Below are 12,735 nucleotides of genomic sequence, written 5' to 3'. Positions count from 1 at the left end.
AATTATCATAGGAGAAAGGAGGTAGCACCATACTCTTAATTACTTTTTGCTAAAGAAAATATAGAGTGTGTGAACACAGATAACGGATTTGTTGCAGAAAACAGATCTAAGTACAATTCTCAAACTTGCTCAAGTGGTCTAATAACTGGAGCATAGCATCTAATACCTATGACATGAACCAGATGCAATTTATTGCAAAGCACATGCTTTTGGATTAAGACAACTCTTTGTTTTAAACTTCATAGTTGTATTATTTTGCAAAAATTATTTAATTTCTCTGAGCTTCAGTTTATTATGTATTAAATGATATTAGTAACTGTGTCCTATGCTCAGCCTGAAACCAGTGTTCTGTGATTTATTTGACTTTGGGAGTGGGGGCAGATGCTCTCAGAAGAAAGCGAGTGAAGACAGCAGGATAAGAAAGGGGGAAAAACTAAGTAAGAATATATCTGTATAGTGGAGCACATTGTAATCACTCAATTTAGTCCCTCCCTCTACACTGATGACTACTTTTACAATAATAAAAGGTATCGCACAATACCTTGCCTTAACCATAGAAACATATGTGACTAAATCTAATTAATAGATTAAGCATGATCATCTATTAATGATATTTTTATTAGTATCACTTTGCTTCTTTTGCGTTTATTTTGCCATCTGCTAGTATTTGCTATTGAGTAATGTTATGTAGCAAGTACCAAAAGCTTAAGAATGGAGAAACACTTGAAAGGGGAACCATTTTATTGAATAACCTGATTTTTTGTTGCACATCAGGAAAGGTCATGATTAGCTGGAATTTAGTGATACTGTACCCTACTCTGTATGATGTTTAAGTTGTAGATGTTGGCTTCTGGATGACCATCGCCTGCCAATGATTACACATATGCTTTGGAAGTTTAACTTATATTCACAATAAATAATGTCCATGGGGAAAGAAAGCCTGCAATAATAATACTCATGCTGGGAGTTCCAAGTCACTTCATGCACTCGTTTTATTGCTTTTACATATCTGTAGTGCATTGGGGTATATAGGTAGGTTCATGTATTGCTTGGATATTTTATTTAATAATGAACTATTTAATGAATGATGTTTCAGGTTAATAGATACCTTCTTCAATGCTGTCTCTGTTATTCTTATATTTCTTTATCCATTATCTCATGCATATGTAATTTGCATTGTTTGCCTGGGCTATATTATCAAAACTCAGGGCTATCAGAACCACACTTTTTAGTTAATTCAATGACTACATGTCAGGACCACAGACAAATTATAGTTTAAAGTATGTCTCTGTAAAGGGCATAGTGGCTAGCTACTTGCATTTGAAAGTATGCTTAGAACAGAGAATCATTGCATGCAAGTCTCTGTTTTGAAATGTATACATTGACAAATTTTTAACCAAGTTTGATATTTTTAAAAATTGCCTTAAATTCCTTGCAACCACTTTGTCAGTGGAGCCTCAGAGGGAAGTTTGACTACTACTGAGTTTAATATATATGTGGTCTGGTTCCATGTTTGATGCCTCTGTGCAGGTACTAGGATTGGCCTCTCTCTGTTTTTGTTTTTGATTTTGTTTTTTGTTTTACAATTAGTATGCCACCTGTCTGTTTTTTTCAAAAGTCTTGCTGTGAAATCCTTTTTTCTTCATTACAACAAGTTATTGCTAATTTTTGTAATGCTTATAATGAGGTCCCATTATTCCCCAAGGGAGAAAAAGAAAAGGATCAGAGAGGAGAATTGCTAGCAAATTTACCTAACCATGATTTGAGTCTTTATTAAATTGGAAACATATTTTTTTAGGGAATGACTTTCTCTCTTTTATAGTCTAATAAGTGCATGAATAAAGAAAAAGTCTACTTCTGTTCCTTCAACTCATTGGTATTGCTCATTAGGCATATTGTCTATATTCACTGCTGAATTCATGTTCCCAATAGATGCCTAGTCACTTCTCTTATGCTGCTATTGAAAAACATAAACCCAAGCAAGAGGAGTCCAGAGAGTCTCCAAGGAAATTTTGCCACTCATTTTGGAAGTGTGAGGGTATGCATGACAGCAAACTTCCCTATTACTCTAAGGGCAGAAGGAGTCCCAGATGGAGCGTAAGGGATTTGGTGGGTTGGGACCTGGCTGAATAATTATGAATTTCTTAGCTGTGTGCATTTAATATAGTAAGCCCAATAAAGTACAGGAGAGAACAGGTAGCATGCTTTATATACTCATTACAGACATGTACTAGGGCCAATTCTAGGAACTGATATGAAATAATATTTGTTAAAATGGAAAAATGTTAACAAGCGTTTGCTATATTTGAAACATTCCATAGGTTGCTTTCATATATGGTATTTTTTTATTCATATAACCTACGAATCTATCCAGGTAGTCCTCATTATCTGATGTTCTTCACCTGAATCCCCATAATTGTGCATTTTGTAGGAAGCAAAACCCCTCATAACACAAACATACTCACTACTGAACTGATCACTTACAAAACCTTCCCCCAGTCAACAATCTTTTCTCCATCAATACTTGTGTTCTATCACTGCCCATTAAGGAATCTGTTGATCTATCACTGCAAATGAAATATGTATCCACAACAAGGGGGATATAAAGTGGAGTGCACTTCACACCAAAGATTAAAGGGAGCCCTTGGAGAAATTGATGAACATTTACTCAAAAGCCAAAGACTTTATGATCAAGCTGTGAAAAAGTCAGGCATAAAACAACAGGATCTTTTATGCGCAATCATGAAATTATGTAAGAAGTATCAGTGACTGATTTGTTCTTTGTTCTCACAATGAATCCTAATTGTAATTATAATCTATATGGTAGTGGATAAAATAAACCCACTCTAATACTTTTTAGTTTCAGAAAAAATCTCATTGAAGTATTTTCTATAATTTATTTAAGATAATTTAATTCCCAATTAAAATTGTTTCACTTTTAAGTGGCATTTTCTCTAATATGAATTATCCTCAGATAATAAAGTCTTTCTCTTTTTTAAAAAATAGAGACGAGGCCTCGCTATGTTGCCCCAGCTGGTCTCAAACTCCTGGGCTCAAGTAATCCTCCTGCCTTGGTTTCCCAAAGTGCTGGCATTACAGGCATAAGCCACTGCACCCAGTGCAGATAATAAAATTGTCTGTATTTTAATTTTATTTTACAGAAAACAAATTCATTCTCAGAGGAGTTATGGTACCTACATGTAGTCACATCATTTACTAGCTGTTAATTTGACAGAACTGTTTTCAACTAGAAACTTTTGATGCCAAGTCTAGGTTTCTGTCCACCATGCATGAACTATGTTTAAATTATCTTCCTCTCATGTTCCATATCACATCATAATTTTACCTTTAGTTTGATCATATCCTCCTCTGCTTTCTCTCTCCCATCAAAATTCACCTCACCAAAACAATCCCTTCAGGCTTCCACTATTAGGGTGCCTGACAGAATAATCATCGCCAAACAGTAGTTTCCTGGTTGAATATTTCATTCTTTCTGAGGTTTGGAATCCCAAGCAATACTTCACTACTGCTCTGAGAGGTGGTAGGCCATTTTAAAATTGTATTTTATTTTTATGTTAAAGTTACTGGGTACATGTGAGGATTGGCTTCACAAATTGTGTACAGGTGAGGTTTTGGCTTCTGGCAAACCCCCTCTCCCCCTGGTAGTGAACATGGCACCCAAGGAAGGAGCTACATTTAAGTCTGTGGGTGGTTATATGTTCCTTCCCCCCCATCCATCCTTCAGGAGTACCCAGCATCTGGTAGTTCCATCTTTGTGGAGAACATGCAGTATTCAGTTTTTGGTTTCTGTGATAGTTCACTTAGAATGATGATCTCCGGGTGCATCCAGGTTGCTGCAGAGGACATGATGTTGTTCTTTATGGCTGCATAGTATTCCATTGTGTAAATATACCACATTTTATTTATGCAGTTCACTTTTGATGAGCATCTGGGTTGGTTCCATGTTTTTGCTACTGTGAATAGCGCTGCAAAAAACACTTGTGCAGGTGTCTATTTGGTAGAGTGATATATGTTTTTCTGAGTATATTCCCAGAAGTGGGATTGCTGGATCATATTATAGCTCAATATATAGTTCTTTGAGAAAATGCCACACTGCTTTCCACAAAGGTTGGACTAGCTTACATTCCCATCAACAGTGTAGAAGCATTTGCTTTTCTCCACAGCCTCGCCCACACCTGTTGTTTTTTGACATTTTAATGATAGCTATTCTGACTGGTGTGAGGTGGTATCTCATTGTAGTTTTGATTTTCATTTCTCTGATACTTAGTGGGGTTGAGCATTTTTTCATATGTTCGTTGGCTGCTTGAATGCCTTCCTTTGAGAAGAGTCTGTTCATTTCCTTTCCCCTCTTTAATGAGGTCATTTGTTGAGTTCCATGTACATCCTGGATGTTAGGCCTTTGTTAGATGCATAACTTGCAAATATTTTTTTTCCCGTTCTGTGAGTTGTCCCTTTACTCTCTTGATGGTTTCTTTTGCTGTGCAAAAACTTTTTAGCTTGGCAAGGTCCCACCTGTCAATTTTAGCTGTTGCTGCATTTGCTTTTGAGGACTGTGAATTCATTGCCTATTCCGATGTTTGGAAGGGTGTTCCCTAGGCTTTCTTCTAAGATTCTTATAGTTTGGGGTTTTATGTTTAAGTTATTAATCCATTTTGAGTTAATTTTTTGCATGTGGTGATAGATAGTGGTCCAATTTCATTATCCTGCGTGTCGTTAGTTTTCCCAGTACCATTTGCTAAATATGATTTTCTTAAGATTTCCACCCTACTGGTAGTATCATAATCCTCCTCTTTCTTTCTCCTCTTAGTTTCACCTCTATCATTTTTTCCTTTATTTGCCTTATTTCTTAATGATAACTATTTTTAAATGCTTTTATCTAGTCTACCAGGCTGCCTGTTCCTTCAGGAATGACCTCCCTTGTGTCTGGATCACATATACCCATCTGTGATTGTCCAATAGTGAACTGTGGGTCCTGCCACAATCCAAACATGTTCTTCCACTCTGCAGCATTTAAAAACCAAAGAAATAGCCCCTTAATTAATTACTCTCACAACCTACTTTAGTAAGTTTTCCTCAGGAAACTGATAATACTGATCTACAAAATGAAAAAATTCCTTCACACTATATCCTCTGGTTTCAACAGTTACTTGTTTTTAACCTTCCTCCATATTGACCACCTTCTTGGTAACCTCAAGTCTTGGAGGAACTTTCTGTTGTTCCTGCATAATTTTGCTTTTGGAAGGTGGCTTTCAGGCTGGCTTCCTAAATCCGGACTTACTGAAGTCAGAGCTTGGTCTAATATCAAGGTCCCACTCAGCATTCATTTTTAATTTTATTTTAGCAAAAATCAAGATATTAAATATTTCCCTTATGTCTTATTAGATTCCATTTCCTTCTGCATTCAGTAAATAAGCTCCTCAGGAGTTGGCTCCATCTCTAAATTCCACCGAAAATTTTACCTTTAGTAACTGATCTTAGCACAGCTGCTAGCTACCATGGGTGACCATGTAGCCACCCAAGAGTCAAAGGTTCCTCACCTTCCACCTTCCACCCTTTTTTTCTTTCTTTTCCCAAGCCACGTGTTTCCTTGAGCCTGGGCAAATATTCCTTCACTGATACCAATTACTTTAGGGAAAACTCTCCTAAACTGAATTTTTCTCTCTACTCTCATGTAACAATCAGCACAGAAGAGGGCTTCTGTGACCAAATATAGGCGTTTCTCTTCACCACGCAGCAGACACTAACTGAGTGTCCTCTAATTCAATTCCAACACTATCTACCTAGAGGCAGTGTCAGATCCCACAAGGCTCGATCCCACAAGGCTCAGTCCCACAAGACTACCCCTCCCCTCCCAGACACCAGTCACAAGTCCAGGCCTTCAAAACTACTGACCCATCAGCTTTAATATGGAGTTCCCACAACCACATCTTTGGGTTTAATTAATATGCAGGAATGACTCACAGAACCCAGGGAAGCATGTTTACTGGTTTATTATGAAGGATATTGCAAAGGATATGAATGAAGAGGCATATAGGGGGAATTATAGAGAAGGGGTGCGGGGCTACCCTCCCTGGGAGCACTACCCTCCTGGAACCTCCATGTGTTCAGCTACCTGGAAACTCTCCAAACCCAGTTCTCTTGGGTTTTTATGTGTGGGGAGGTGACCGATGGTCCAATAAATGTTCACTAAAAAAATCACTGGCATGAGGCAAGACTGATTAATAGGAGAAGAAGCATGCAAATTTTATTTAACGTGTATGCATAGGGACCTTTAGAATGAAGAACCCCCCCCCCCATTTGTTGATGCCATCTGCATTCTACGTTGTTAGATTTTCTATTTAAAAAATCAGGGTTTGGGGGAGTACCTAATTTGAGGGATGCTTTCTCCGGTTATTTAATTTATTCAACAAAAAATCCCTAATTTAAAGAGAAAATAAACCTACTAAAGTACATCAGAAATTCCATAGAAACATCAGGTCCAGTAATTTTCTTTGTTATACAAGTATGCTTTCATTAGCAATATTTTTGTTGAACTTTAATATAAACCAAATAAACACAAAATATACTTCAAAGTATAGATTTACTATATGTTCCTTGATTTTAAAAAATATTCTTGGTAGTAACAGGCATTGTTGGAAATCTTTGTGTTTGAATAGCAAAAGATAGAGAAATCATGACTGTGATTTAAATGGATGGTCTTGAGACTTCATTATTTTAAAAGGTAATAGCATCATATTTTTTTCCTATTGAGTTTATTAGATTTTCTCCATCTCTATGTCCAGCAGAAAATATCTATCATTTCAATAGAAATAAATAAAATGGTTCTACAGTACTGGCCCTCAGCATGCCATCAATTTAAGAACAAGCTTGTTGTTATTTGGTTATAATGAAATAGAGCCTCTTTGGCCATGATAAAGGTGATACCACATTGGCATTATTCTTAGAAAGATGGGTAGAGCTGAATGCAATTATAATAATGCTAGGATTATAGGCATTTAAGCCAAGGGAATAAACATTAAACATATTTAAAAACTAAAGAGTATGTAAGCAATAATTAATGTAAAATCTTGGGCTAAATGTGTGCATCAGGCAGGTCAACATTTCATATAAATAATGTCTGACTCGTATGATTTGATTTGAGTGATGCTGGGAAGAACACCTATGCAAACATTTATACTCTACCCAAGGGCTCAGGGCTCAGGGTTGCAAAATGGAACCTTGCTCATATTCTCATTGACAGAAATTTTACCACTCCAATGGTTCTTGGATGTCTCCCATAAAAGATCTAGATAGGTAGCTAGTTTTGCTGTCTTGTGTACGTCTACAACGTAGCATGGCTAATGCAGTACCCTCTGGAGCAAACTGCTTTGAATTCTGTTCTGCAACTTACTAGATTTTCTTGTTTGTTTTTTGCCATCTGACCAGTGACTTAAACTCTGTATGCCTCAGTTTCCTCATCTATAATATGAAAAAACAATAAAATTTTCTTCTTGAGTTGTTATGACTATTAAATGAGTCAGAGCCTAAAAGTGTTTAGAATATTGCCTAGCACGTGGTACCCACTCAATGTTTTGATATTATTATATCATCACACGTTTGAGATAACATATTATGTAAGCAATTTATGAAAATATAAATTAAGCAAACATTCCATTAGTGTTTAACATCTGTGAAGTATCATGATAAGGACAGAAATCCAAACCTTAAGGAATTGAGAAGCCAGTGATTAGAACTTCCTTAGTTTCCTTCAAGAGTTTTATCTGAGAGTATTAGTTTACCACCATACCTATGATAATACTTGGTGAACAGTAAGTGGTCTAGTCCTCTGAAAGTGTGAATTACCCTTACTCATCACTGATCTTGAGGTCATCTGATAATTATTCCTTTCCAAGGCTTTCTAGTGAATTCTATGTAGAAGTGAAAATATTACTAGCCTTCCATGTCTACATAAATGTAGAATCTTTCACATCAACTAAAAGACTGTTTTTAATAGCTTTAACCACATTGTCTTCAGCTCTTCTCCCCTTCACTCTCTGTGTTTCAGCCACATTGGCTTCTGTCAGGTCCTTAGACATAATATGCTCCTTTGTATCGCACAATCTTTTCACATGTTCCTTCCTCTGTGTAGTGCACTCTCTCTGTACATCATGTCTGACTTATATCGTTCCAGACTGATGTTTACATTTTAACTGCTTAGAGCAATGACCTCTCGTGCCTCAGAATGGACTGTCCCTTTTACATGCTCCCATAGAAACTTCTGCTTTTCCTTTAACATCTGTCACAAATACAATCACATGATAATTTTTTTTAAAGGGAAGGCCATCATATCCACAAGTAATTAGTAGTAAGTAAATTATATGCTCCTTAGTACCTAATCAGTAAAAGAAGAATAAGGACAAGAGTGAATGGGAAAGAGCATGAGAGCAAGAGTGAAAGAGCAAGAAAGTGAGAGAAGTTAGGTAGAAACACAAACATTATTTTTTATTTTTTTATTTTAAAATTGTGGGGTAAAGTTAAGGGTTAGGTATACAAATATTCATTGTGCAGGTACCCTTGTTGATGAGGTATGCCCCCCCTTTCCCCAGAGAGATATTGACTACCGTTAATCCCACCTCCCTTCCCCTTCCTGCCCCCCCCATACTTTCCCACCACTGTCAATTCTTTTCTTATCGTATTACGGTAGTTGTTCAAGGCCCACTTATGAGTGAGAACATGTGGTACTCAGATCTTTGTTTCTGTGAAAGATCACTCAGTATTATAAACTCTAATTCCATCCAGGTTGCTGCAAAATTCATGATTTTGTTCTTTTTAATGGCTGTGTAATAATCCATTGTGCATATGCACCACATTTTTAAAATCAAGTCCTCTTTTGATGGACAGCATGGTTGGTTCCATGATCTTGCTATAGTGAACAATGCTGCGATAAGAAGTCATACAAGCAACCAACAGATACATGAAGAAATGTTCAACCTCACTAGTCATCAAAGAGATGCAAATTAAAACTACACTGAGATACCACCTAACTCCAGTCAGAATGGCCATTATCAATAACTCAAAAAATGGCAGATGCTAGAGAGGATGTGGAAAAAAGGGAACACTTCTACACTGTTGGTGAGAGTGTAAACTAGTACAGCCTCTGTGGAAATCAGTGTGGCAATTCCTAAAAGCTCTACAAATCAACCTTCCATATGACCCCACAATCCCCCTACTGGGAATATACCCTGAAGAACTCAAATCACTCTATAAAAAAGATACCTGCACACATATGTTTAGCACAAACATTTAAATAGTATAGGTTATTCTATCTACTATTTCGCTTGATGGGTTTGTGACCTAATGCCCAGGAGTGGGTGCAAAATGACACGGGAGAACCTGCTCTTTCCTTAGCCTATTGTTATGAGCCAATTGTTTTTCATTGTGGAATGGAATGCTAGTATTTGAACATTTTTTTTAAAAACATCATGGTTCCTTCATACTAGCCAACAACTTTATCTTGTCTTCAGTGAAGAAAAACATTAGTTCAAAATCTTTTTAAAAATTGACTGTGTTTAATTAATTGGAAGACACAGAACCTCAGAGTAGCATCTGCTTAGAGAGTTTTTAAAGGGTACTTTGGAGTATGTGTGATTTTTGCTTTTCTTGCTAATTTGTAACCTGATAAACAAAGATGTAATGCTCACTATTTTTGTTTAATATTTTAATCCTTGCCCCAAATATAAGATCTTTAAAGTTAGAAGATACGTCTGGAAATTTTATCACTGTCTGTAGTATATACCAGGATACCTTGACCATATTAGAGTTTAATAAATAAATATTTGTTAAATAAATTAACATTCTACTAATGTTTATAGGACCAATCTATTTGGCAACAACAGAAAGTTTGTACTTCAAAGATCAAGAAGTAGAAGACAAAATTTTAGATCTTTTAAGCATTATGAAAAACTGGATAGACTGTGTCTCTGTAGAACTCTAAATTAAAATGGCAGAAAAGATAAACATGAGACAGGACAGAGTTCAGTGTATTATAATGAAGACTTACATGCATATGGCAACATTCTGTTCTTCAGTTTCCTTTCCCAGCCAAACTAACTGAAAAGCTAACACCTCCCTTATCATTTTAGGTCAAATGAGCCGGACTCGATTTATCATTATGCCAACCCAAGGAGAAGGACGGCCATGTCCCACAGAGCTTACCCAGCAGAAAACCTGCCCAGTGACCCCCTGCTACAGCTGGGTCCTTGGCAACTGGTCTGCATGTAAATTGGAGGTAGGTCACGTAATGACACTTAGAGAAATGCTTCTCAGTATGTCCAGAGCTATTGTCCGTTCAAACCTATGCATTGATGGAATAAATTTCACAGCTCCAGGAGTCTGCCACAATGTATTTTTAACGCACTGGAAAAAATACAACCAAGTGACTTAACCTCATGCAGAGTGATATTGCTAGGAAAATAAATAGCCATTTATTAAGCACTGATTATAATAGGATGGGTCATGGGTCTTTCAATCTCTTTGGCATTATCAAGAATCCTCTTTTATTTTCTTGGCTTGTTGAGAATATCAAAGTATTTAATTAGACAAAACCCTGATGCTGTAAAAATGCACAGCTTATATTTCTTAAAGAGGCACTTTTAAGCTTAGACAAAATCTTGCATACGGGCAGAAAACCAAAAGTGTATGAAAGTTATATTTTAACATTATTACAAGAACCAAGGTTACTACATTTTCCTCAATGATTACTTTTTTATTGGCCTGAAATATAAATGCCTAGCAACATCATAATATATCACGTACCAAGAGCTTTTGCAGGATCAGCAAAGATCCTCAACTGCATTTTCTCTCTGGCTTTTTGCTAAAGAAAAAAAATACATTGATTTTTTCACTATGTTCTTATCTTATAGTGTATCCTTCAGTTCATGTTCCAAAGCATATTTTAATTAGGTAACAATAATTTTGATTATGCATTAAGAAATCTGCAGAGTATTCTCATAGAGATGTATAGTGTTCATATCAGGATGACACTGTCAGGCAGCATTATTATCTTGCAGAAGTTAAATGCCTATATATTTTAATAGGTCTCAGAGGAACAAAAATGCCTGGTACATTTTTTCAGTCTCATTTTTACAGAAAATAAAGTAGCCATGCTAATTAACTAGTTTAGAAGTAACTTAATAGCTTTAAATGTTAATACTTTGTCTACTAGTCTAAGATCTTCTTTGCTAAGTATTCAGCAATTTTTTTTTTTTTTTGAGTTGAAGTCTCACTCAGTCACCCAGACTTGAGTGCAATGGACTCAACCTTCCGAGTAGCCGGAATTACAGGCATGCGCTACCACGCCTGGCTGATTTTTTGATTTATTGTAGAGTTGAGGTCTCGCTGCCCAGGCGGGTCTCAAACCCACGGGCTCAGGCAATCCACTCACCTCAGCCTCCCAAAGACACGGGATTACAGGCTGAGCCACCGAACCCGGCTAAGCAATTTTGAAATGCTGCTTGGAATCACTTACAATTACTAAAACAGAAGAAATATTTTTCCTTGTCATTGTAATTACTTTGACAGAGTAGAGGGAGTAAGTTCCAAGAATTCAGGAAGACATCCCAGAGTTGGGGAGAGAAAAGCTGAAAGTTAGGAAGAAGAGAAAAACGTCAAAGGGAGGGAAGAAGAAGGGACAGAAGATGAACAATGTCTACGTACCAAGTCTTACCAGGCATACAGGCATACAACCACTGCTGTACCTTACTTGCAATTTTTCTTCTTTTTTAATCTTCTCAGATGTCAGGAGCCTAATTAAAAAAAAAAAGTCTGCCATAGGCACATGATAGGAAAATGCCACATATAATGTCTTACTGTCAAAATTTGAGCTTTTGTAAGAACCATGGGGACAAGAGCAGTGGATAGTGGACATTCTCCCATAGTGGTGCCGGAGATGTGTGGAGGGTTGTGACATCTACTGGAGATACCCAGTTTTGGAGGCCGTGGAGACCCACCAGAGCAGGTGATTGGAAACTTTAGAGCTACCTCAGAAGTTTAGATGTGGGTAGGTCCCACTCACTGATACTGGAGTTAGACTTAATCCATTCAAAACCCTCAATAAACAAGTATATAGTTTATTCTGAGGTGGATGGGCAGTTATCCAAACAGTGCCAATCAGCATTCTTCCTCAATACTTTAAAGGAATTGAACTTGTTCCAAGATATTGTAATTAGAAAGTTTTAGCTACCACATATTGTTCAACTTATGGATAAAGTCAGTCACTCAGAAGTAAGAAAGGACAAAGAAAATGACACACAACCAAAAAAGCAGAGGCAAAAGAGAAAGGAAAGCATGGCGATATCTAAGTTGACATTTTCCTGACTTCTAACTGCATTCCTACTTTTCCTGCAGCCTAATTGTCAACTCTTTGTGAGATAGATAATACCATATCTTTTAAATAAAGAGTCTGTTCTTAAATTTATACATAATTGAGTTTCTGGAATTTCTGATCAACGTACATGTGGGTCTTTGCACACAATGGAAGAGTATCTCTCTACAGCTGCATCTGTGCTTCCCCTTGTTCTAGCATGTCCTGACCTGCCAAGTGTAGATTGTGAACTCATTCACCGAGGGTGGTGATGATACGTAGGTGGCTGCATGCCTTCACAAAGCAGCAACCATAACGAGAAGTTTGCAAGGAGCATAGTGGATGTGCCAATTCTGTCACTATCTTATGTGGGA

At 36.9% G+C, this 12,735-nt stretch overlaps 1 protein-coding gene across 1 annotated transcript in view; it reads left to right on the top strand.

Moving 5' to 3' along the window:
- THSD7B (thrombospondin type 1 domain containing 7B) overlaps positions 1–12,735 on the top strand; it is a 363,632-nt gene that overhangs the window by 325,683 nt on the left and 25,214 nt on the right. The window contains exon 10 of the mRNA XM_021707254.1: positions 10,143–10,288. Coding sequence (XP_021562929.1) covers positions 10,143–10,288 — 146 coding nt within the window. The remainder of the gene's footprint in view (positions 1–10,142; positions 10,289–12,735) is intronic.

The sequence above is a fragment of the Carlito syrichta genome, unplaced genomic scaffold (genome assembly GCF_000164805.1).
Source record: "Carlito syrichta isolate Samal-C Ts95f unplaced genomic scaffold, Tarsius_syrichta-2.0.1 Scaffold316472, whole genome shotgun sequence".
NCBI classification, from domain to species: Eukaryota; Metazoa; Chordata; class Mammalia; order Primates; family Tarsiidae; genus Carlito; species Carlito syrichta.
The sequence above is the reverse complement of the archived record's forward strand: the minus strand, read 5'-3'. Positions and strand labels throughout refer to the sequence as shown.